The sequence below is a fragment of the Microchirus variegatus genome (assembly GCF_963457635.1).
Source record: "Microchirus variegatus genome assembly, chromosome: 18".
NCBI lineage: Eukaryota > Metazoa > Chordata > Actinopteri > Pleuronectiformes > Soleidae > Microchirus > Microchirus variegatus.
This window is the reverse complement of record NC_139819.1, coordinates 2,644,909-2,672,908: the sequence shown is the minus strand read 5'-3', so window position 1 is coordinate 2,672,908 and position 28,000 is coordinate 2,644,909. Positions and strand designations below refer to the sequence as shown.

General features: G+C 41.5%; 1 protein-coding gene across 1 annotated transcript; it reads right to left on the bottom strand.

The window, feature by feature from the left end:
* Window position 1: 1 nt before the first annotated feature.
* Window positions 2-26,356, bottom strand: rorb (RAR-related orphan receptor B; the record flags this gene model as incomplete). The annotated part of the gene is made up of 10 exons (XM_083905077.1): window positions 2-166; window positions 1,581-1,693; window positions 1,801-1,911; window positions 2,026-2,133; window positions 2,234-2,366; window positions 2,777-2,898; window positions 5,064-5,495; window positions 6,427-6,568; window positions 6,664-6,749; window positions 26,350-26,356. 10 exons carry the CDS (start codon window positions 26,354-26,356, stop codon window positions 2-4), a joined length of 1,419 nt encoding a protein of 472 aa, XP_083761203.1.
* Window positions 26,357-28,000: the final 1,644 nt, after the last annotated feature.

The window sequence follows — 28,000 nt, the reverse complement described above, 5'->3', positions numbered from 1 at the left end:
GTCACTTGGGCATGACCACGGTGGAGTTGGGGTCCGGGTTGAAGAGTTCTTTGTAGAGCGGCGGGAAGAGGACGTTGACGGTTTCCGGGTGGAGCTGCTGGAAAGCCTGCAGCTCCTCGGTGTGGAGCGTGCACAACGCCGACAGCGTCGGGATTCGGCTGATCAGCTGCAAGACGCGAGAGGGAGAGAGAGAGAGAGAGAGAGAGAGAGAGAGAGTGTTGAGGGTTTTGGAAAATAACGCCAGAACCATGGGTGAATTCCAATTCCTTGCTTAACCCTCAATCTTAACCCTCAATCTCAAAAATGCGCTCCCTCTAGTCCAAGTGCTGTCCCCATTCGCAGAAAAATTAAGTTGAGGGCCAAGTTTTAAGGGGAAGTAAGTAGTTTATAGTGCCATCTAGAGGAGAGGCTGAAATTTACAACAAAGACCTGCTGCTCTGCTCACCCCCCTCCCTTCCCTGATCGCTACGGTATCCGCAGCCGGTCAAATGTCGTCCCCGTCGTCTTTCTCGTCGTCGTCGTCAGCAGACGAAGAGGAGAGAGTGGAGGCGGGACTTCCGCTACAAGTAAAGAGACGCTTGATTTGTTCTCTCGCGTTTGTCCTTACAGGCTCCGGTAGAAACATGGCGTCCCGCTGCTAACAGTGGCTACGCAACCGCGGTCGGCGGTCGTGTTATTTTACATGACTTTTTGAAACACTACGAAAATGAAACAAAAACTATTATACAGCGACTAGACAATGCAGGAGCACATAATATGTATAAAAAAGTGGATTTTGGGTTATATAAACCCATAAATACTACATATTGTACCTTTAAGGGCTGTATCGCCCTCAATATTGAGATTTTCTGAGAGACCACCCTTGGGAGCAAGGGCTACCCAGAATGCATTGCGTGTTTTGCCAGAACAAAGATGGCGCCGAAAGCAGCGAAACGTTAGTAGTACGCTACAAATGAAGTATTTTCTTTGTTAATAGAGATATAACAATGATGAAAACCATTGTATTATCTTAGTTTAGGCCCATATTATGGATTACTGACGTCATTGTTGCGTAACATTTATTTTTATTTTTTACGATCTTTTGTCAATAGCTGAATATTTGTATGAGTATCATCTTATAACTAACTAACAACCTAATAACTTGACTGACAAACGGATCGTGACAAATAATCCTGACGTGAATGTGTTCTTCTTCTTCTTTTTTTGGAGTTGACAGACTGGACGCTAGCACTTCGCGTTATTCTGCCCCCTACAGTCTGAAGACGCATCTGCATTTAAGGGGTGTCCCATTTCTAAGTGACAAAATGACCCTCAACACTTGGTTTTGAGGGTCAGTTAAGATTAAGGGTTAAGATAGTTAAGATAATCTTGTAGATTGAGTAAGAGTCTGGAAAAGGTGTTGTGACGTCCCATGAGATGTGACATCGTTTTACACAATTTGCAGCTTTAGTTCTGTGAAGAACTCTTTGGAATCGGAGCAATTCAGGAAGTTAGTAGTGAATGATATCAGCCCTTGACTGATTAATTTCTCAGCCTCCATCAGTCTCCTGTTATGACGACAAAGTGTGGACCTTCTTTACCTTTGCCAGTGCGTCTTCATCCATGTGGTTCTTCTGCATAATGTGCTGCAGAGCAAAGTAGATCTTCTCCTGGAGCTTCTGCACTTTCCGAGGCTCCATCAGCCACGGTCGATCTGAAAGAGATTTTTTTTTCGGCTCTGGTTTAGTGTCGGCCGTTCACGTTGTTTTTTTTCCCCCCTTCCCTTCTCGTCGATCGCGGTCAGTTGAACGTTCCACTCACCCGTGGAGATGAGCACCGCCGCCGAGAAGAGCGCGATCTCCTCCTCGGTCAGCTGGAGCGAACACATGCTCTTGGCGAAGTCGAACACGGCGCTCACCAAGTCGTCGCAACCTGAGCCGGAAACAGGGAGATTTAGTCAGATGAGCAAACTCCGGGGGGGGGCGTTTAAAGAAGCTAAAAAGACTGAATCGGATAGGAGACGATGTCAGGTGGTAAGAACTTTACCTAGAGCTTTGAACATCTGCATGCCTCCGTACTTTCCTTCAAACAGCACGGTGTTGTTGAGCGGGTTAAACGCCCTGCACATTCGTACCAAGACGACCTCCAAACAACCTGGAAGAAGACGACGAGGGACAGAGAGACGAGGGACAGTGAGCGACGGGCAAATTTGAGAAAACTAAACCTCGACTCCGCCGGTCAGGTGGTCTCTCACCTGATTTGAGCAAGAGGATCTGGTCGTTCTGGCACAGCTCCATGAATCCCGAGATCCGCTTGGCAAACTCCACCACGTACTGGATGGCGTGAGTGACCTGGATGGCGCACTGCTGCCACAGCGCGTCCCGAGGCTAAAAGCACACAAACCCACTTTATTGTTACACGTTTGATCATTTTGTTAGAAATCCGAATCTTTTAAATCCAGGTTTTTGGAATCCAGGAGTGTCCTTTTGGCTCGTCCCTATTTTTTTTTCAGAAACTAGCGCAGTATTCGTTCATTATGCGCCTGTTTTTGTAATCTCGGTTTGTTTGAATGGTCATGGAACGTAATAACAATGAGCTATAATAACTAGCTAAACTAGCTTCTGCAAGACTGTGCGACTGTGACGGATAAACAGACAAACAAAAACCCTCTCAGGTCGATTGTTACAGGGTCAGGATATTCTTCCCCTCGTTACTCGAGTTGAAAACTGAGGGGATTTATAAAAAAGCCGACACCCGGACGTCGATGAGGACGTTGTGTGACGACGCGACGCCTCACCTTACTCTGGTACATCTTGACCTCTTCGTAGGAGTGCGTCTGCCAGGCGAGCTGCTGCAGCTCCTCCGTTGTGTATTGACACGTCTCCAGGTGAGACTTGATGATATTCTGAGCGATGCGGTCTGAAAGAGAGGCTACAGGTCAGAAAACATCCGAGATTAAGGGAACATATCATCTGCAAATCTGCTTCAGAGTTTATGTAAATAGACAATTTTATGTGTAGGAAGACATTTCCCTGAAAGAATGTCAAGTTTGGGGAAAACCTTTTTAAAGAATGAAAAAAAGAAACGGATCGTATAGGGAATGATCTGTTTCCGTGACGACACGGCCTGAGCCGAACATACCATAATATGGCCCCCTGGTCAGCGCTCTGTGTTTAAGCCTGTCTGATCTGCTGTTCCTCACTCAGATTAATGCTCTGACTCACAGCCTCTGCTGCTACTTTCTGTCCATTTTCCATGTGTTGGACGTGTTGGATGTGTTGGACGTGTGTGTTGGATATGTGGGACGTGTGTTGGACGTGTTGGACGTGTTATTTGTTGGACGTGTTGGACGTGTTTGATGTGTTGGACTTGTTGGATGTGTTGGACGTGTGTGTTGGAAGTGTTGGATGTGTGGGCCGTGTTGGATGTGTTGGACGTGTTGGACGTGTTGGACGTGTTGGACGTGTGTGTTGGACATGTGGGATGTGTTGGATGTGTTTGACGTGTGGGACGTGTTGGATGTGTTGGACGTGTTTGATGTGTTGGACGTGTGTGTTGGACATGTGGGACGTGTTTTGGATGTGTTGGATGTGTTGGACGTGTTTGACGTGTTATTTGTTGGACGTGTTGGACGTGTTTGATGTGTTGGACTTGTTGGATGTGTTGGACGTGTGTGTTGGAAGTGTGTGTTGGATGTGTTGGACGTGTGGGCCGTGTTGGATGTGTTGGATGTGTTGGACGTGTGTGTTGGACATGTGGGATGTGTTGGATGTGTGGGATGTGTTGGATGTGTTTGACGTGTGGGACGTGTTGGATGTGTTGGACGTGTTTGATGTGTTGGACGTGTGTGTTGGACATGTGGCACGTGTTTTGGATGTGTTGGATGTGTTGGACGTGTTTGACGTGTTATTTGTTGGACGTGCTGGACGTGTTTGATGTGTTGGACTTGTTGGATGTGTTGGACGTGTGTGTTGGAAGTGTGTGTTGGATGTGTTGGACGTGTGGGCCGTGTTGGATGTGTTGGATGTGTTGGACGTGTGTGTTGGACATGTGGGATGTGTTGGATGTGTGGGATGTGTTGGATGTGTTTGACGTGTGGGACGTGTTGGATGTGTTGGACGTGTTTGATGTGTTGGACGTGTGTGTTGGACATGTGGCACGTGTTTTGGATGTGTTGGATGTGTTGGACGTGTTTGACGTGTTATTTGTTGGACGTGCTGGACGTGTTTGATGTGTTGGACTTGTTGGATGTGTTGGACGTGTGTGTTGGAAGTGTGTGTTGGATGTGTTGGACGTGTGGGCCGTGTTGGATGTGTTGGACGTGTGTGTTGGACATGTGGGATGTGTTGGATGTGTGGGATGTGTTGGATGTGTTGGACGTGTGTGTTGGACATGTGGCACGTGTTTTGGATGTGTTGGATGTGTTGGACGTGTTATTTGTTGGACGTGCTGGACGTGTTTGATGTGTTGGACTTGTTGGATGTGTTGGACGTGTGTGTTGGAAGTGTGTGTTGGATGTGTTGGATGTGTTGGACGTGTGTGTTGGACATGTGGGATGTGTGGGATGTGTTGGATGTGTTTGACATGTTGGACGTGTTTGATGTGTTGGACGTGTTTGATGTGTTGGACGTGTGTGTTGGACATGTGGCACGTGTTTTGGATGTGTTGGATGTGTTGGACGTGTTATTTGTTGGACGTGCTGGACGTGTTTGATGTGTTGGACTTGTTGGATGTGTTGGACGTGTGTGTTTGAAGTGTGTGTTGGATGTGTTGGATGTGTTGGACGTGTGTGTTGGACATGTGGGATGTGTGGGATGTGTTGGATGTGTTTGACATGTTGGACGTGTTTGATGTGTGGGACGTGTTGGACATGTGGGACGCGTTGGACGTGTTGAACGTGTGTGTTGCACGTGTGTGTTGGACGTGTGGGACGTGTGTGTTGGACGTGTTGGACGTGTGGGACATGTTGAATGCGTGGGACGTGTTGGACGCGTTGGATGTGTTGGACGTGTTGGACGTGTTTGACGTGTGGAACGCGTTGGACGTGTTGGACGTGTCCAGGTGTGCGACAGAACTTCATTTACCCAGCTCTCCCATGCTGACGTTGCTGTGCCCCAGCTGACTCTCCTGGTAGCCGCCGTAGCTGAAGAGGTTGGGCACCGGCGTCAGGTCGTACACCGGCTCCTGCTTTATGTGCTTCATGCCCGACATGTCCAGACCCGACTGGTCCGGGGACGGCTGGGTGGAGTCCATCCCGTAGTAACCGCCGGGGACTCCGCCCGCGTTGCCGTGGCCACCCTTGGGCAGATCGATGACGTGGCCGTTGGCGTAGGTGGCGCCGATCTCGTGGTTGAGGTTGGAGAGTCCGTTGGTGAGGCTGGAGGAGTAAACTCTGGCGAGCGCTTCAGCTTCGCCCGTCTGCTGCTGCCGCTGCTCCTGCAGTCGAGCCTGGTGCTTCTGCACTTCGGCGTAAAGGCTGTCGCGCTGCTTCTTGGACATGCGGCCGAATTTGACCGCTGTGTTTGAGCGGAGAGACGAGAGAAAAAAAATGACGTTTTAATGACGCATTTCAGCAAAAGGGAAACAAAAGTAAAAGCTGAGAATTCTGTGTGAAGTAGAAAGGATGGAAAAAAAAACTGTTCCTAAGAACTAAGAACATCAGATACAAATATGAGTGATAATGATCAACTAGTGTTTCTGATTTTATAGTAAAGACAAAGGTTTCGTTTTCTGACGTAACTGGCAACCCGTGGTTGCTCGGCAGCTGAGACTCTACTGACTGCAATGATTGGTAGACGGCGGTAGGTGGCGCCACATGACGCCAAAACATGATTTCAAAACATAAACATGATTTGCAGTCTGCAAAATATATTTTTTAATGCAAATATTTTGTCTGTACTGTTGTTGTTGGTGAGTTCAGTTTGTTATATGAACATTATTCCTGAGTCTCTGTGACATATTAGGAGGATTTTATGGCCATTTGCTTTAGATTTATTACATAATTATATATCATATTTAATGATACTAAAAAATATGTGACATTAGTCACATATTTGTGTAACTTTACAATATTTGGTGTTTTGTAGTGTCATGTGTCAAAAGCACTATATTTTGTAACATCTTTTTGATGATATCAGTATTTTCTTTACATGTTTTTGCAATAATTCAACATTTTTTTAACCTTTTTTTCACATCAATACATATTTTTTTTACTTTGTAGAATGCCACATATTTTAGACATAAATATAATATAGATATGTATATATTCTTACGTATTGTTATGATAATGTGACATTTTTACCTTTTGTTGGTAACATCGGTGATGTCTTTGTAACCAAACACTTACAGATACAAACTAAAAGAACGTAGAGTATTTTGCAAAAAGCTAAATTTAAGCCTATTTTTTAAATTTGGGTGTGTATTTATTTGGGTTTTCATGGCGCTTACCGTCTCGGGACATTCCCAGAGCCAGACATTTCTGCAGGCGACAGTGTTGGCAGCGGTTGCGGTTGGTTCTGTCGATGAGGCAGTTCCTCTGACGAGGACACGAGTACGCCGCGTTGTTCTGCTGACTCCGTCTGAAGAAACCCTGCGTACAAACAACCACGAGTAACAACAAAAAACGGTCAGGTTCACCGTAACCGTGACTGTCACCGCGACTGAAAAACAAAAACACGGACTCACCTTACAGCCCTCACACGTGATGACGCCGTAGTGGATCCCTGAAGATTTGTCGCCGCAGATTTTGCACGGTATGACTTCGATTTGGGCTGAGGACGGAGAGGACGGAGAGGACAGAGAGGACAGAGAGGACGGAGAGGACAGAGAGGACGGAGAGGACAGAGAGGACAGAGAGGACAGAGGGTGTTAACAAAACCTGGACAGGATGTGGACTTTTGTCTCAGCTGGTGGTCTCATTTATTAAAGGTTATGACACGACCTGCTGTGTCAAACAGTCTGCGCGTGTGTGTGTGTGTGTGTGTGTGTGAGAGAGACTTTTACCAGGGCACGGTGACATCTGGACACACACACACTCACACACGCACACACACTCTGTTCAAACACACACTCAGGGTAAGAATAACTGTCTTGTGTTGGTTCTTTGTGTTTGAAGGAGGAACTCCTACAGGTTAGCAGTGTTAACCCTAATAAGAACACACAGGTTACATCACTGAACCACACACACACACACACACACACACACACACACACACACACACACACACACACACACACACACACACACGCACACACACACCATTGTACACTTCCATTTAATTTAAGAAATTCCTATTTTTTTAATTTTTTTGTTATTATTTGTCATATTTATTTTTTAAATCTGTTGTTTTTATTAGCTCTTCTAAGGAAGTAATAATGTTAATCTGCAAGTTTGTCCTTCTATTAGCAACTTCCTGTCCTGAATTTTTTGTGTGATGATGATCACCAGGGCCGGTCCAAGGCATAAGCGAACTAAGCCGCTGCTTAGGGCCCCGTGACCACTCGAGGGCCCCCCAAGAGAAATAACAAAAAAAAATAAAAATAATAATAATTTGGATTTCTGTAGTTTATTTAGATTTTTTCTCCTCATTTTTACCAAAGCTTTTTCACAGTTTTTCCATAGTTGTCAGATGTGATTATTTAACTTTAGATTTTATTTATAACATTTTTTATAACCTTGTTCCAGGTGCCTCTGTTGATTTACATTATTATTTAAGTATTTGTTTATTTTATTTAATGCTGTGTTTTTTTTTTACATATAAAAGTCAAATCGTTGTATTACAGGAGTGATCATGTTAGTTAGAGTGTAACTATCTTAATATTTTATTTATAAACCGTTTGGTTTTATGTATTGATTCTCTGTGTCGCCAGTAGGGGGAGTTGCTGATTTTGCCAAATATTACATTGAAAGATTTTTCTGTAAGTTTGCAAATCTGGAACAAAAAGTTCTCACATTTAGTTTTTACAAGTGTATTTGTGACAGAGTTGAATAAGTAGAATATATTTAGTATAGTAGGTGAGTGAATGATCAATAATCATTATTATTATTCGGCAGAAACAGAGGGGCCCCAAAATCACATTTTGCTTAGGGCCCCATGGAGGCTTGGGCCGGCCCTGATGGTCACCCAAATGTTCACAATAAATTTAGGTAAGAATCTGCTCAAAAACATCAAATTTACAACAAATCTGTCAAATAAAAGACTCTACCATGAGATTAAGTTTCATCTGGATCTGATGCACATTACGTATTCATGGTTCAGTCCCATTGAACATTTTGTCATGTTTACGTAAGATGATAATAAGCTAAAAACAGGCAGTAATTCATTTGTTTTTTTGGTCGAGTAAATGTCGAAACTTTACGATCAGTGTTTCCTCGCCCCCAATATTTCTTTTATGGAGCTTAAACAACATCTTTTCTTTATGTCGGTAAACGTTAAACGGTTACTCACTGTGAAGTGGAAGCTCCATGTGTAAAAAAACAAAACAAAACAAAACCTCGACGCGCAAAAAACAACCGTTAGCAGTTTCAGTGAAACGCGGCGAAACTCCCGCTCGCACCACTCGTCTCTATCGAGTGACGATCCATAACGTCAGCTGAGATGATGGGATGTATGCGCAGGTATGTGTGTCTGCTGAGACGGCAGCCTCTCTATAAAGAGATTAGACACACGATATAATCCTAAATTATTACTCCCACCTGTGAGCTGCTGCTGCTGCTGCTGCTTCAGTCAAAAAAGTTGTGGAGCAGAGAATCAACTTTTATAAAACTTGTTTTTACGTACATTTTGTCCAGTGGACAAGCTGTTTTGTGAGCCACATATATAAATAAACATTTATTCTGTCACTGCAATCTGCATTTTCTGACTTTAAATACATGAAATGGGCCCAATTTAAAACAAAAACAAAGTTTTTAGCATTTATATAATGCCAGAGAGCAAAAATGGAATTAGCCAATATGGCAAATAATGGTGCGATTAATCAGCCTAAATGTAATAATACTTATGTTATGTTATTATTATATGGTTCGCTTCAATAAACTCGAGGCAAAAATCAAATAATAACGTCAGTAATACACCAAACGGTGCCAAAAACTGCAGTTATTAAAAAAACCTCTGTGAACAGATGGGTTCAGCGATGCCGTGCAGACGGACGTACACTCGTGTATAAGCTGTAACATGAGTGTGCAGTATATACACTATGTAATTGGATCATCTCCAATGAGGATCAACAGAGACAGTTGAGTCTGAGCAGGTGAATCTACTGCGTCTACGGTGTACACACACACACACACACACACACACACACACACACACACACACACCTGAAACATTGACGGATCACTCATTGGGAACGAAGAAGCTCATTCTAGCGTTTTTCTGATGTGGACCAGGCCAAAATGTCCACATGAGGGAAAATGTCCCCACAAGACAGGTGCTTGTCCAAGGGTCGGTCCACACAAGCATAGAAAAACAAGAACACACACACATTCTCTCAGCCGGATGTGGATCGATATTTTAAAGTTAACAGAAAAATCACGTCGCGTCTTAAAACGGGGGGGGGGATTTGGACTCGTGTTTAATTGTGCCAGCAGGTGTCAGTAGAGGGTCGGGTTACTCTGCATCAACAGGAAGTTAGCTAATGTCTACTGAGACAGAGTTAGCTCATATCTGAGTTGGTTTAAAAAAAACGGATGACTCATTGGGAACGAAGAAGCTCATTCTAGCGTTTTTCTTATGTGGACCAGGCCAAAATGTCCACATGAGGGAAAATGTCCCCACAAGACAGGTGTTTGTCCAAGGGTCGGTCCACACAAGCATAGGAAAACAAGAACACACACACTCTCTCAGCTGGATGTGGATCGATATTTTGAAGTTAACAGAAAAATCACGTCGCGTCTTAAAACGGAGGGGGATTTGGACTCGTATTTAATTGTGCCAGCAGGTGTCAGTAGAGGGTCGGGTTACTCTGCATCAACAGGAAGTTAGCTAATGTCTATTGAGACAGCGTTAGCTCATATCTGAGTTGGTTTAAAAAAAAAAATGTGGGAGACCACAAACACGACAAACTTTGTAACTTTGATTTTCGACGTTTTAATCCAGAGAAATCACAGATTAGACGATGCAGACCAGACTAGACGATCCAGATCCAGATTGGACCACAGCTTTTTTTTTTTTTTTTTTTTTTTTTTTACAATTTCCTGTTTTATTTTGTAGTTTGTCCTTGTGTGTACCTGTGTTAAGTTTTACTTCCTGCCTCACCTGAGTGGATTCAGTCTCTTTGTTTGTCTTTGTTTTGGTCCAGTTTGTTCAATATTTAAAGTTCAGGTGTGTTTTTGTTGATCCTCGTGTTTCATCTGCTCATATTTTATATTTTACGGTATTTTTCCTGATTGTGTTTTTTTTTTTTTTTTTACTTTATTTCAGTAATCGTGACCTTGTGTTTGGATGAAACCGTTAAAACAGTTTGTGGAGTTTCGTCTCAGTTCAGTTCAAGTCTGTGATTCCACGTTTGATGCTGGTGCGACTTCAAGACGTGACCCATTTCCACAAACTCCCGGCCAAGTGTGTGTAAACTGGGTCAGAGCCGAGCGCTGGTGTGTGTGTGTGTGTGTGTGTGTGTGTGTGTGTGTGTGTGTGTGTGTGTGACGACGCAAACACACGCGGCAAACGACCTCTATTTAGTTATTAATAGTCGGTAAAAAACAGGTCACCTCAACAGAAACAAACTCTTTTCGAAATCTTCTTCTTGTTTTGACGCTTGGAGGAAACATTTAAGGCTTGCGTTGCCCCTAAAGTGCGAGCTGCTGCCCACTGGTGGGCGGCGGTGGTACTGCAGGTGGACTTTAGGCAAGAATACAAAGAAATAAACATAAATAAACAAATAAAATATGATGCCAAGTCTGTGAGAATTAGTGGTGGACACACAAACAAACAAACAGGTAAAGCTGTCATTGTTACCGACTAGCATAGCTAACCATAACTAGCTTAAGATACGTTTGTGTCATGTTGTCAACAGCAGCAACATTTTGACCTGAGTAAAGTAAAGTAATGACAAAACCCGCAAAAGAATCGTCCACGTAAAGTTTGTTTCAGTTCAGCGGTTGGACGAGAAAAGGGCCTCTTGACTCCGCCCACTCCTGCTCTGCTGCTGTATACACACAAACGCTCACGGTCTTTTTTTTCAGACGGAGGACAGCGAAGGTTACGTACTGCAGCTTTAAAAGGCGGTTTAACTTGTTTGGTTTAGTTTTTTGTCGCTTTTTTTTCCCCCAGATGTGTGAGGACAGAGACAAACGGGGGACAAAAGTTACGTACCGCAGCTTTAATCTGTAATCTCGCGATGGTGAAGTTTGAGAAAGTTTGTGTCTTATTTTATTCTTTAGTGAGTGAACGTGTGGATGTCACACCTGCTGTGTTTATTTTGATTATCTCTGTTGAGGCTCATGTAAATCTCCTCAGAGCAGGAAGTGCCTCACTCCTTCTCCTTCTTCTTCTTTTCCTCCAGTGAAAACTGTGTGCGGAATATTCATCGCTTCTCTTTCTGTCCCTTTGGGATTTTACTCGTCTTTGCATCACAGACCCGGAGGAGAATCTTCACGTGGGCACGAGCTTTGTTTTTACTCGCAGCGACGCGTATTTATAAACACACGCGTGTGTGTGTGTGTGTGTGTGTGTGTGTGTGTGTGTGTGTGTGTGTGTGTGTGTGTGTGGGCGTGTGCTTTGTCGTCAGTGTGTTGCGTTCACTGCCTGCGGGAACTGTCAGGTAGGATATAGGGAGATGGTCATGACAGCGTTTGCTGTTGCCACGGTGACCACCCACTCCCACAGTCCTCGTCTTGACTGTCACAGCCACAGAGTTTAAATCCACCCTTTTTAAAGGACCATTTTGTCTCTTTAATTTAACGTCCTCAGAGTCGTTGTGATGTTTGAGGCGCTGCCTACGCTGCCCCCTACGGTCTGTTAGTGGAATAACGTTGAATTCCATCCTTCCTTTTGTCCTATATGCATTTTTATTCTCAGTGTCCACAGGCTTATTATTAATGTACAAATAACGCGGTATATTACGTAGTATTCCACCAGGGGGAGCTGGCGTACACCGTACCACAGGTGGCTGCATGTACCGCAGTTTGAGAACCGCACATTTCTGGAATATCCAAGCACAATATTGTGGCGGATTAAAATAACGAAATTAAGCGTATTTAGCTGTGCGCAGCAATGCATTCTGGGAGTTTGTTTTTCTACTTTAAAACCTAACGCAGTTTTTTCACCTCCCTTTCAAAATAAAACCTCCACTCGCTCGTTTCTTTAAAAAAAAAAAACATTTATTCATTTTTTAGCTCTTTGACAGAGCGTGAGGGGGCGGGGCTTGTGTGGCAGCCTGAGCTGACCCGGTGTGAGGTGTGAGTGATTGACAGCAGGTGTGTGTGTGTGTGTGTGTGTGTGTGTGTGTGTGTGTGTTATGTAAGAGCCGGACTGCAGCGCTGGCGTTTCCTCAGCTAAGAGGAAGAGGATCAGATCTGTCAATCTCCTGAGACACAAAGTCACTCTCACGCAGAGTTCAGTCAAACAAAGACGTATAAAAACCACAAACATCTTATTATGTACGACATTAACGAGCATCGGATTTATAATAATTATAATATTTCATTATTTAAGATGCACTTTTCTCGCTTTAAATGTTTAAAAAAATACGTCCTAACAGTGTAAAATTTTTAAATTTCGTTTTTTTTTTTAACATTATTGGCATTATTGTTTTTTTGCAATATTTCAACATTTCGTAAAAAATGTTGCTAACGTGATGAAATTTTTTCATAATGTTAGTAACATATTTTTGTAAAATTGCACCTTTTTTTTTTAACCTATTTTGATAACAAGACTTTTTTTTTTACTTTCTTTGTGATTTCTTTGTAACGTCAGTGACATATTTTGTTTAAAGTGAATTTTTTCTTGTTCCTGTTTTGGTAACACAAATAATTTTAATGTAATTCATAACTCATAATTTTTCCATAATCCGTTTCCCTGTTTATCTTCATTTATCTGTATTTCTGCACCTTTTCTATATAAAAAAGAGAGAAAACACATTTAAGACGTTATTAATTGTGATAAAACGATGAACCGTTAGTTTCCTGCTGTAACCGTGAGGCCTGTGTTGCGCTGACACGTGTGTTACGCGTGTAATGATAATGGATTTTTAATGAAGTCAGAGTCTCGCGTGTATTTCCTGCGTCGACCTTCGCTCTAAATAGACTCTAATTATCGTCAGTGAAGAAGAAGAAGAAGAAGAAGACGAAGAAAAAAAAACCCTGAAGCTCTTAAAATTCAACATTTTCAGGATTTTTCTTCTGAAAAATGATGAGTCTGAAAATGACACGGACTCATGTAACGGCACATACGGGCCACTAGGTGTCACTGTACCTGTTTGTGTGTGTGTAAAGGGACAGACTGGACGTGCATGTTTCATTCATTCACCCTGAGGGGGGAGGAGCTACAGCTGAAACGCATCCAAACGGGGTGGATCAGCGTTCTGTGAGGGTTTGATTCCCAGCTCTGCTCGTCGACGCGCTGACGTGCCCCGGAGCAAGACACTTAATCCTGACAGGTGTGTGTGTGTGTGTGTGTGTGTGTGAATGGGTGAAACTGTAGAGTCGTTTTCAAAACTGGAAAAACACGATATATAAAAACATAAACAACACGATCGCACATCAATCTGTGCGTTCACTTTGAAGGGCTTTAAAGCTGCAGTACGTAACTTTTAATTATAACTATAACAGTCAACTATTTGAACCGTTCAACTCGTCGTCGGATGAGTTCACACCGTGTTGATTTAATCTCCGCACCACTCTCTCTCTCTCTCTCTCTCTCTTTGTGTTTGTCAGCATAACAGTGTTCGGATCTCGTGTCGCCCGGTGACATTACTGCGCTGCACACAGGAAGTGACTGCAACAACAACAACGTTGAGCTGAGTAAAAGAAAGTGAGACGACTTCAAAGAGGTCAGAGTTTGACTTAAAAAACGTTTTTCAATAATTTGACGAGATACGAGCTTCTCGACTCCGCCCGCCCCCTTCACCTGTGCTCTGCTGCTGTATACGCACAAGCGCTCCCTCAGTCAGGACTGACAGTTTAGTGTGTTCTTTTTAAAATGTTATATAAAGGATGCGACAGATAAATAATGTGACATTTTGTCTCTTCACGAAGAACAAACAGATACAGCAGAGGTTACGTACTGAAGCTTTAATGTGCAGTTTTAACTGTTTGTTAACTTTTTGTTTCGGATTAAAATTCACTCGTATTTGGACGGAAATTCCAGTTGTGTTTTCACTGTGTGGATTATATTAATTTGTTTGTTAAAACTTAGATTTAAATGTCCGAACCTGATTTTGAATCAAACTGATTTTATAGTCAAACTGATAAAGACATGTATTTCCTCAGGAAACGGTCGACTAACTCATAATAATATTACGCCTTTATTCTGGAAAGACAGATTATTTTCACACTGTCACTCGTCGTAATCTCTAATTTTCCTCAAATCTCTCCATCTTTCATGTTTTCATCCCTCGTCTTTGTCCTCTGTGTCATATTCTTTTATTCTGCTGCTGCTGCATGAACACATGAACATATGTGATGTTACTGTTACACACACACGCGCGCACACACACACACACACACACACACACACACACACACACACACACACACACACACACACACACACACACACACACACACACACACACACACACACATCTATATGAGCACCGTGGGGGGAGGGAACGAAAGAGAGCGACTGTTTCTGACTGACTGTTTGTACGTGTGTGTGTGTGTGTGTCATGAGTTTGTCCGGCTCGCCACGCGGCCCCAAAGCACTCTGGGTAATTGCTCAGATAGCAGGTCTGGGATCAGCTGGTTTTTTTTTTTTTTTTTTTGCTCGCAGGACGCTGTGCTGCGACGTGATTGGACGACACAGAGAGAGAACAGAAGGGGGTCTCACACACACACATTCACGGTTGAATGCCTGCGTCACTGTAAACTGCTTTTTAACTGTAAAACCTGGTTTTTATTTAAATGTGTCGCCCATTTAAATTCACTGAAGATTATTTTAATCTATATTAATCTATTAAACAAGCGTGCACGCACGCACACACCCACACACACACACACACACACACACACACACTGTGTCTCCCACTCAGTGCAGCATGTGTCCTGAGATGGATCAGAGGAGACACAGGCGTGGGAAAAAGTCCACTGGGTAAAACCCACCCCAGCCTGCACACACACACACACACACACACACACACACACACACACACACACACACACGCACACACACACACGACTAAACAAAAACAAAGTCATCATCACTAGCCTTTAACCACAATTTAAATCCTAGTCCTACACTTTAACCGCTTCCTCAGAAATTAGGCTTCTGCCTCATTAGGACCAGGTTTTGGTCTCTATGAGGACTATACTGGTCCTGACAAGGTCAGTGTGTGTGTGTGTGTGAACGTCTGTCTCCTCAGATCTGCCTCTCATGGTCACTGTACACACACACACACACACACACACACACACACACACACACACACACACACAGTCTGACCCCCCCCAGATGACCTGTAGGACTCATGTGACCTTTGACCTTTCCTAAAGGACTGAGAGAGTGCAGCCGTCTGGAAGAGTCCAAGTGTGAGAGGTGGACATCTGGTCATTACCGTCCACACACACACACACACACACACACACACACACACACACACACACACACACACACACACACACACCACCTGTGTTTTCATTTGTTTTCAGTTCAGAAATAATCCACATAAATGAGCGTAAAAGTCGTAATCTGGTTAAAAAAAAACAAAAAAAAACCAAACTTTATTTTGAAGTCTCTGAAGAGTCGTCACCTGTAACCACAGCAGGCTCCTATTGGCTGATAGCAGCTGTCAATCACACGGCCGTCCACTCATAACGTATGTGTTGTATTTGTTTTAGTTTTGGGAAGTTGTACGACGAGGAAAAACCTTTTTTTTTATTTTTGATGAGAAAAAAAGTATAAAAATATGGAATAAATGATGTTGGAAAAAACGACGACAAAAAAAATTCTGAAATGATAAAAGTTTGTTAAAAAAAAATATTGTTAAAAAAATACATTTAAAAACACAAAAGGATAGTGAAAAATTGAAAATGAGGGAAAAACTGGAAACAAGAAATAACGAAAAAAATCGGGAAATTTTTTTAAAACAACAAAAAAAAGATGATGTTGAAAAGTAAACAAAGGATTTCTTTGATGGAACTTTTTCATCTTCATTCACATTTCATCTTTGACTTTGTTTAACTGCGTCCTTGTTTTCAAAGATCTTTGTCGTCCACACTAAAAACACAGTTTTCAAACTAAATTGTTCATTTTAAACGTTGTTGTTGTTGTTGTTGTTTCTCTAAAACCCTGACGTTAACGTGGACTAAAGTTTTCATGTGGACGAAGTCTGGATCAGAGTCTCTGAACGTGTTGTTAAGTTCACTCGTGTCCTCGTCCTCGTCCTCAATGAACCTCCTCTGTGTTTGTCTGCTGAGTGTAATTACACATGACAGAGTGTGTGTGTGTGTGTGTGTGTGTGTGAGGGGGAGGGGACAGGCAAAGATGGCCGCCTGAGACAGACAGACAGAAAGAGAGAGAGAGGGACGTCCACCATGAGACAGGGACGGGGGAACTAAAGTTGACGGTCAGTGAATCACGGCTCAGATAAAGTCTGGACACGAGGACATTAGCGAGACAGAGTGGACGGACGCTAACGACGAGGACAAACGGAAAGAGTCCATTTAAATGTCAATATAAACATCTGCGTGTGGACAGTTAATAACAACAACAAATACGCGACGTCATCTGCGAGTCAACGACGAATCGGTTTATCCGTTCGTTCGTTCACGGTGAATTATTTTGTCTTTAATCTCGTTCGTAAATTTCAGGTTTTTTCACGGACGTCGCGAGGACACTCAATCTGATGAGACACACCCACGTTATGGGGACATGTCCTCTTTATGGGGGCAAAGATCAAGTCCACATAATATAAATTATTATAATGTGAAGACACGTCGTCTGTGTATGGATATGGTCATGGAAACCAGACTGTGTGTGTGTGTGTGTGTTCTTGTAGTTGTTGCGTCTTAAGGACCTTGTTTTTTTCTGTCAGAAACGCTGACCTTGTGAGGACCAGTCGTCCCCACGGAGACCAAAACCTGGTCCTAATGAGGCAGATTAGGTTAAGTTTAGGACTAATAATTGAACTGTCGTTATAGGTTAATGTTAGTGTTAGTCATTCACTGCTTATGGTTATGGTTAAGGTTAGTGATGAGACTTTGTTTAGTCCTGTTTGAATGAATGGACGTCAATGCAGGGTCCTGAGAAGAATAGCTGCACAAACCCGTGCGTGTGCGTGTGTGTGTGTGTGTGTGTGTGTGTCTCTCTCTCTCTCTCTCTCTCTCTGGGACGTCCGTTAATAGCTCGCCTCAGGCAACAATTTAACTCAGTCTAACAAGGTTGTTCCCTCAAAGTGGCCCCAGAGGCTTCACTCACAGATTGATCACAAAGACTAAAGACGATCACACACACACCCCCCCACACACACACACACACACACACACACACCCACACACACACAGAACAAAAGCAGCAGTAGGTTTTGTGAGGACGATAATTGTCATTATTGAAAAGATTCCTGAACATAAACGCACGCAGTTTTTTTTTTTTTTTTTTCTAAACCTGTGATGATTTTCTTCATTTGTTTTCAATCTCTTATGTTTTCGTAGCGCTGACGTCACATGACAAAAAACTAAAACATTTTCTAAAATGTAAAATAATGGTCAATGGTGTTATCAAAAATTTTGTAATGTGACAAAATCCGTTACTGTTTTAAAAAAAGTTCTTACGTTTACTGTATCAGCAAAACATCTCACTTTAGCAAACGATAACTTATAAAAAAACAGATGTTACATTTGTTACCAGAAAGGATGATATCATTCAAATCTCAGTAAAGTTACCAAACGTGCTAAAAAAAACTCAGAAACATTTTGTACGTTATCCAAAAAAACACGTAACTAAGGATGTATATCTATATTTTGTGAGTTTGTGGAATAATACGGGCGCCCCCTTGTGGAACTTACAAATACATGTCCAGGACCTTGTATTTTGGAAATATATGTTATTGAGTAAAATATTAACAATGTTCTCCGTTCGTGATTTCATCATAAAAAAATCACCACAATCCAGTTGTTGTTGAGTGACTTTTATGACGACGCACAATAGTTTCAAATATAGACCATAAAATCACTTTGTGTGATTCCTCAGCTTCTTAAATGTGACACTTTCTGGTTTCTTTGCTCCATGAAAACAAAAGAAATCATTCAAACTGAACCGTTTTGAGTTTGTGGACAAAAGCGAGACATTTGAGGACACCACACGTCCTCGTCCTCTATAGAATAACATTGACAGTAGCGTGTGAACGAGTGTCTGAACATGTGTTTTTTTTTTTTTACGAGCCTGGACTTTGGATTATCTTCCTGCTGCTGGTGTTAACCATTACTCTGAGGACAGTGTCATGTCAGGACACCAGTGTGTGTCTATGTGTGTGTGTGTGTGTGTGTGTGTGTGTAGTCCTCATGTCATTGAGACCAAAACCTGGTCCTAATGAAGTTTAGGACTAAGATTTGAATTGTGGTTATGGTTAAGGTTAGTGATGAGATTTTGTTTAGGTGTGTGTGTGTGTGTGTGAGTACTGTGTGTATTGTGTGTGTGTGTCAATAATCATGCAAATAAACCAAAAAATGTCATCATTATGTTATAAGTCCCCATAATGTGGGTGTAGAAACACATTTAGGTCCAATTTTGGGCAATTTTTTTTTTTTTTTTGGACGACATAGTATAGTATGACCTTTTTTGACAAATTCTGGACCAAAAATGATTTTTCCAAAAATGTTGGACAACATAGTATAGTATGTCGTTTTTGTCCAATTTTGTTATAAGTCCCCATAATGTGAGTGTATAAACACATTTAGGTCCTCGCAACATGTGTAATACCTGATTTACACACACACACACACACACACACACACACCACATACTTATATATAAACTGAACTAAAAGGTTGGGGAAAAAGTCAGCAAATGTATATTTTTGGGGACCCGCAAATCTATTTCCCGTGACCCATGTGTGGGTCCTGACCCAGAGTTTGAGAACCAATGATCCTTTAATCCATACCACACTTTTTGGTGCACTATTTTAAGATATATTTCAATTTGTCTTATGTTTCGTTTCAGTTTTTTAAGCAGAAACGAACAAGTTTTTTCAAAAAAAATGTTGACGTCATAGTATAGTATGACGTTTTTGACCAATTTTGGACAAAACATTTTAAAAAAAATTTTTGGACGACATAGTATAGTATGACCTTTTTTTTTGGACAAATTTTAACCAAAAATGATTTTTCCAAAAATGTTGGACAACATAGTACAGTATGTCGTTTTTGTCCAATTTTGTTATAAGTCCCCATAATGTGGGTGTATAAACACATTTAGGTCCTCACAACATGTGTAATACCTGATTTACACACACACACACACACACACACATACTTATATATAAACTGAACTAAAAGGTTGGGAAAAAGTCAGCAAATGTATATTTTTGGGGACCCACAAATCTATTTCCCGTGACCCATGTGTGGGTCCTGACCCAGTGTTTGAGAACCAATGATCCTTTAATCCATACCACACTTTTTGATGCACTATTTTAAGATACATTTCAATTTGTCTTATGTTACATTTCAGTTTTTTAAGCAGAAACGAACAAGTTTTTTCCCAAAATTTTTGACGTCATAGTATAGAATGACGTTTTTGACCAATTTTGGACAAAAATTAAAAAAAATAATTTTTTGGACGACATAGTATAGTATGACCTTTTTTTGGCAAATTTTGGACCAAAAATGATTTTTCCAAAAATGTTGGACAACATAGTACAGTATGTCGTTTTTGTCCAATTTTGTTATAAGTCCCCATAATGTGGGTGTATAAACACATTTAGGTCCTCACAACATGTGTAATACCTGATTTACACACACACACACACATACTTATATATAAACTGAACTAAAAGGTTGGGAAAAAGTCAGCAAATGTATATTTTTGGGGGGACCCACAAATCTATTTCCCGTGACCCATGTGTGGGTCCTGACCCAGTGTTTGAGAACCAATGATCCTTTAATCCATACCACACTTTTTATGATGCACTATTTTAAGATATATTTCAATTTGTCTTATGTTTCATTTCAGTTTTTTTTTAAGCAGAAACGAACAATGTGAGGAGTTCTGTCTCCACTAAAGCTTCCTCTTCCTCTGCCTTTTGTTTTTTAACGAGCTCCCGTAGGTTTATTTTTTTTATTTTTTTTTGTCGTCGTCTTTCCCCACACGGACGTAAAAGGCAGGGAAATGTGAATATTGAATATCAGCGTGTTCTCCGCTGAGACGCCAGTGAGTGAAAGTGACACAAACAGACGGAGCTGTCAGAGGATTCTGTGACTTCAAGGCAGATTTAGAGAGAGTTTTAGCAGCGGTTCAGCCTGGAAATCCCTCCTGGCAAAGATAATAACGCGGAGACGCACAGCGAAGCGTGCCGACGTGGAGCCCACGCTCTGTGTGTGTGTGTGTGTGTGTGTGTGAGAGAGAGAGTGCGTGTGTGTGTGTTAGTGTGTGTAAAGATTTAAAATAGAGAAACAGACTGAGGGGGGAAACTCACTGTTCACTCTGAAACACACAGACTAAACCAACACGGAGAAACACGTCGATACTAAACAAACACAGGCTATGATAGTGACACACACACACACACACACACACACGCACACGCACGCGCACACGCGTCAAATTGAACCGTGATATTTCAAACTCGACACTCGTGTGTCTCTTTTTCACGCTACAGTTCTAACTCGCCTCAGTTTCGGTATCAGTCGCGTCGTTTTTTCCACGACTTCGTAGCTCCTCCTCAAAGTGGGCGGAGTCACCCTAGCGCGACCGTGACGACGTGTGTTTTTTTTTTCCTACGCGACACAAACGCACGCGCAAACTAGTGACTTTGTCAAGCTGAGTCGTTAGAATCAGTCAGGTTTAAAAAACTGCGCGAAGGTTCAAAATATAACGAGCGTATTTACGAGCGTCACTGAATGCATCACAGAAATATCACTGTGGGAGACGAGAGATTTTTAGGATTTTTTTGTCTTACTATGGGCTCAGCTGAACCTCGTCAGAGCAGAGCAGATGGAAAAGAAGAAAAAAACCCCAGTATTAAGTGCCATTAAATCGCTCTAAAACAGTATTTTGACCTCATTTTAAACCACAAAGCAGTAATGGTACGTTCCAGTAGTCGCTACAACCTCACAAATCCTGACGCAGGATTTCCAAAATTCTCTGCTCCTCGCAAAAAACAAAAATCAGTCTTTCTCATTTTACCACATTTGGCGTTAGCAAAATACGGCGCACAACGTACGTTAGCTTTAACTTCTTAACGCAAAGCTGTGCGACACAAGAAAACTGAACCAAAGCGTCGGAAAACGTCTCGCGTTAAAGAATTTCAGGTTTTTACGATGTAGAGGAAAAGAACTAAATCTGCCGAGTCGTTTTGTTAGCTTAGCTGTTAGCTCCGCCGCACTAAGCGCAGTGACTTGTAGTATTTAACTAACAAATGTAATATTCTCGCATCGTGATAACGCGAGTGTGCGCGGACTTACGTGAAGATTTTCATCTCAACTTTTTTTTTTTTTTTTTTACGAAAATAGCGACGGCGCTAACGTCCAGAGGATTTTTAGCCACGGTCGTTTCATCTTAGCGCGCTATCGCTGTTGCTCTTAAAGGGCCAGAGTTTTTTTTTCCTCAGTCCTGTGTGTGTGTGTGTGTGTGTGTGTGTGTGTGTGTGTTGCGACGGCCCTCGTCAGTCAGTAGAACTGTGTTGAAGGATTAACAGCGAGTTCTGCATGAGCTTGAGGTAATCTGTCCTCTTCTTACATAACACTGAGCCATTAGTCAGCACAACACACACACACACACACACACACACACACACACACACACACACACACACACACACACACACACACACACACACACACACTGTAAACCACAGAGACTCAGACCACTACAATAACAGCCATTATTCATCTTATAAACACATTTTAGTGGTTTAATAAAATGTCATAAACTGTTGACAATTCGGTTTGAATGATTTATTTGTTTTTTACGGAGCAAAGAAACCAGAAAATATTCACATTTAAGAAGCTGACGATTAATTTAGTATAATCATTGTTCAATTATTGATTATAAGTATTATAATTAAACGCTTTAATATCAGTAGCTGAAGACATCACCGTGTGACCATCAATATATTGATCAGCTCTAATATTTCACTCATTTTAATATAAATAAAGTGTAAATAGTAGATTTCAGATTCTTCACGCACACGCACACGCACACACACACACGCGCACACACACACAAACACACACTGTCATCCAATCACTCCCTGAGGTGAAGGAGTGAGGGAGAATGTGATTGACACGTATCATTAACAGAGGAGATCCAGTGTCTCCGTAAGCCCCGCCCCCTCCTCCCCCTCCTCCTCCTCCTCCTCCTCTTCCTCTCTGACCTTTGTGACCTCTGTGTGAAGAAGCTCCTGCAGGTTTTATATCAACGATCACAATTCAATCATCTTCTCCGATGATCCGTTGATCAGCCTGATCAGATCATTTTGCAGATTTCAGATCCTCGTTCTGTTTTCTTTGCTCCTCGATGACAAAATAATCTTAATCCCAACAGGAACAAGAGTGAAACGACCAAATCGAAAGATTACGACGATTCTGCAGCGCTGCAGAGATTTAACTATCCAAAATGCAAAAAATCAGTCAAAAAAAAATAATTGCAATATAATTTGACTTTACAGCAAACAAACAGAATTTTCTTTGGTTTGAGGCTGTATTTCAAAATAAAAGTATAGCTGTATTCCACTAGCTACATGCTCTTAATGTGAAGGTGACAAATAATAACCACATCAATAAATGTAACAATAAAAATTCAGCAGGAATTTAATGACCAATAAATGTTTTTTATTTTTTTTTGTCACGTGAGATTTATAAAAATAACGGACACAAATCTTTTGGATTATTGATATGATTTAAAAAAATAAAATAAAAATAATAAAGACATTTATGTTGCAAAATGTGTAAAAAATTATAATTGTTTTTGTTCAACATCTCTGTAGAAATTTTTATAATTATTATTAATGTCATTTTTACACAATGTTGTTGTCGTTTCCCCCACCACCAATTTTTAATAAATTGTATTTATGTAAACACAAAACTAAACGTTAAATGAATCCAAAGTGTTCATCAGTCCACACATAGACCTTCATACGTCTCAGTAAATCACACTCTGTCAACAAATTCTGATGAAAAAATATTCCTGTTTTTTTTTTTTTAAACTCTAAATTCAGATTCTGGACGTCAGGGGCCGAATAAAACAGTTTTTTTTGGGCCCAAATCTGGCCCCAGAGCCTTATGTTGACCATGTGTGACCTTTATCAACATTAACGCCATAAAATAACCTGAAAACTAATTTTTCAGATTTAGAGAATTATGTTATTCTCTCTGTGTGTGTGTGTGTGTGTGTGTGTGTGTGTGTGTGTGTGTGTGTGTGTGTGTGTGTGTGTGTGTGTGTGTGTGTGTGTGTGTGTGTGTGTGTGTGTTGTGGTGACATCATCGTGGTCATTGTTAAGTGATAATTACCACGACTCATGAGGGGCGTCCGTTTTTTTTTTTCTCTTTTTTTTTTTCTTCATAACCTTGTGTTGGTGAGTGTGAGGGCAGCTGAGACACACACACAAACACACACACACACACACACACACACACACACACACACACACACACACACACACACACACGGCCCGCACTGATTTAATTCTATCTGACAAAACCCTTTGGGGCGTGCAGAGAGAGAGAGGGAGAGAGAGGGCGAGAGAGAGAGGGAGAGAGAGAGAGAGACGCTTCAGGGGCCTCCACTCTTCCTCCTCTTCCTCTTCCTCTTCCTCCTCCTCCTCTTCTTCTTCTTCTTCTTCTTCTTCTAACAAACACATCTTTAAAGTGAAAGCAGGAGATTTGTGTGTCTCCTGTTCACGAGAGTCAACATTAACGTGTTTGTTCCTCTCTTTTTTAAATAACATTAGATAGATAGATAGATAGATAGATAGATAGATAGATAGATAGATAGATAGATAGATAGATAGATAGATAGATAGATAGATTATCAATGATGTTTAATCAGTTATGAATCAAATCATTCAAACTCAAAATGTTGTTTTTGTGGACAGAAATGTGACATTTTACGGACCAAACAACGAATGAATGATGTTCCCGATAGATATAGATTAGATAGATATTATTATAGATTAGTCATTTTATTTTATTAAAGAAAAGAGTGAAATACTATTGGAAACTGTTAATAAATCGATAAATCAATAACATCTTAAAGTTGTCATCCTCACATTCCAGCACAGAAGGTGAACAATATTATTAGTATTATTTATTAAATGTATAACATGGTAAGTGAGTTGATAGATAGATAGATAGATAGATAGATAGATAGATAGATAGATAGATAGATAGATAGATAGATAGATAGATAGATAGATAGATAGATAGATAGATTTTAAAGGCTAATATTGGGGCATTTGGTCAAATATCATGATCTTTATGATATGAAAAATACACGGAATCTGCATTTAAACTGTAAAAGTGTATATTATTTTTATTATTATTATTAATAATAAAGATAATAATAATTGTAAACCTCAGTAAATATATTTTATTAGACACTTAAAAACAAAGCAGATGTGAGTTAAATTAACTGTTTTTCATGAACTTTCACATCCACGTTTATATCCATATTTATACTGAACCATGTGAAAATATCAAGTTAATATCGTATTTACTTTGATAGATAGATAGATAGATAGATAGATAGATAGATAGATAGATAGATAGATAGATAGATAGATAGATAGATAGATAGATAGATAGATAATATCATTTTATTATTAGAATATCAGAGCAGACTATTATTACAACAAATCTAAGACTAAAACAAAGTATTATTCTTATTAAAAGTCTTAAAATGGACAATAATGGAAATGAATATTTTAAAAAACATTCAAATAATCTTGGATTACATAGATATCTTAATTTAAAGTTAAATGATGTTCATATTTTCTTTCTGTTTTACTTTATATCATTATTGTGATTTTTTTTTTTTTTAAATAACACCAGTGTAGAAGCTGAATTAACTTATATTTTCTATAGATTCTAAGATTTGACTTTCACCTCAGCTGTAATAATATTGTGATGTTGACTTGTGTAAAAGTTTCTGCCTGGGAAGAAAAACAAAAAATAATCTGATCACTTTGGTCTTCTTCATCAAACCTGTTTTAATTGGCAAGTGGCGCGAGCTCAAATCTAATCCTATAGTTCTGCGTTGTTAGTTCAAGATCATCCAGTTTGTCTCGCGCTGCAACTTTACCTTCACTATAGGGACCAAGAGAAAGAGAGAGAGAGAGAGAGAGAGAGAGTGCGCACTCAGAGAGCGCATACCTGCGCAAACCTGCGCCAAACTGCGCTCACTGTCACACATCAACAAGAAAAGATCAACTTTTCATCCGTGGAGCGTAAAATAAAACTAAAACTAAACCTCATCCAACTTCACCAGAGAGTTTTTCCTCAGATTTACGCAGGAAATTAACAGGAAAAACCAAGTGGAAGGTGCGTGTGTTAATGTGTCAGTGGAGCGAGTCCGAGAAAAGTTTCATTTGAAGCAGAACAATAATAATAATAACATTTTCCTGCTTTTTCATACACGTAATCGGATTTAATCTAATCTGATCAGAGAGAGAAGAACCTCAAAGCATCAACATTTCCTGCGCCTTCACTTTTCATTTCCCGTCACCACCAGTGTGGACCTTCACTACACACACACACACACACACTGATCCGACTAAGTTTTCATGCATGTGCAAGAGTCAGGTGCAGAGAAATCCACATGCACGCGCGCAAACACACACACTTCAGATTTCCCTGCGTAAAAAGCGAAACAAACACAACCATAACAAACTTTACGAGTCAAACGTGCGATAAAACTCCAGAGTTCCGGTGAGTGCATGTGCGCGCGTGTGTGTGTGTTCTGTGTGTGCGCGCGTGTGTGTGTGTGTGTGTGTGTGTGTGTGTGTGTGTTCATCGGGATGCGAAAGGGTTCGTGGAAGAAGAAAAGTGCACGCGCCGGCTCTTACCTCGCATGATGCCGGAGCTGGAGCTGGAGCTGCTGCTGCTGAGAGTCTCTTCTCTCCAGAGCAGCAGTCATGAAGAAACACACACACGGACTTCAAAATGTGGAGGTGGAGGAGGTGGTGGAGGAGGAGGAGGAGCAGCTGCAGGAGGTGCTGGTGCAGGATCCTCGGTTAAAAATAACAAGAAGAAGTAGGAGAAGGAGCAGAGAGCAGGAGGTGATGATGATGATGATGATCTGCGTCCAGAGTCTGCGCTAAAATCATCCCAGAGCGGAGCGGAGCGCACGAGCTGGAGCTGGAGCAGGAGGCTCAGGTCTGTGTGTGTGTGTGTGTGTGTGAGTGTGTGTGTGTCGGTGTCTGTGCTCTGCTTCTGTGCTGGAGCTTCTCATGACATCTGCGCTCTCACCTCAGTGGGAGGGTTTCACTGTTTTCTGCTGCGGAGGGAGGAGGAGGAGGAGGAGGAGGAGGAGGAGGAGAGGCTTCCGCCGCAGGCCCGGGATTGGACTGGAGCACTTTCTGCTCCTCCCACTCTCTCCTGCGCTCTGCCTCTACACACAAACACACAGGGAAACTTGTATTTATCTCTTAGTGAGGACACATCATGGACATAAGTAATTCCATAACATTAAACCTTACCCTAAAACCAGGTCTTAACCCCCCAAAAACGTCCTCACTTTGCCAAAATGTCCTCACTTTCCCAGAATGTCCTCACTTTGTCAAAATGTCCTCACTTTCCCAGAATGTCCTCACTTTGTCAAAATGTCCCCACTTTGCCAAAATGTCCCCACTTTGCCAAAATGTCCCCACTTTGTCAAAATGTCCCCACTTTCCCAAAATGTCCCCACTTTGCCAAAATGTCCTCACTTTGTCAAAATATCCTCACTTTGCCAAAATATCCCCACTTTGCCAAAAATGTCCTCACTTTGCCAAATTGTCCCCACTTTGCCAAAATGTCCTCGCTTTCCCAGAATGTCCTCACTTTGCCAAAAATGTCCCCACTTTGCCAAAATATCTTCACTTTCCCAGAATGTCCTCACTTTGCCAAAATGTACTCACTTTGCCAAATTGTCCCCACTTTGCCAAAAATGTCCTCACTTTGCCAAATTGTCCTCACTTTGCCAAAAATGTCCCCACTTTGCCAAAATGTCCTCGCTTTCCCAGAATGTCCTAACTTTCCCAAAACGTCCCCACTTTCCCAAAACGTCCCCACTTTCCCAAAATGTCCTCACTTTCCCAGAATGTCCCCACTTTGCCAAAACGTCCTCACTTTGCCAAAATGTCCTCACTTTGCCAAAATGTCCTCACTTTGTCAAAATGTCCCTACTTTGCCAAAATGTCCTCACTTTGACAGAATGTCCCCAATTTGCCAAAATGTCCTCACTTTGCAAAAATGTCCTCACTTCCTTAGGTAAATACGTTTTTTGGTCCCCCAAAATGACCCATACAAGAACGCACGCACACACACACACACACACACACACACACACACACACACACACACACACACACACACACACACACACACACACACACACACACACACACACACACACACACACACACACACACACACACACACACACACTATTTCAGTGGTTCTCAAACACTGGGTCTGGGGCCCACAGATGGTCACGGGATATATTTCTGGGGTCCC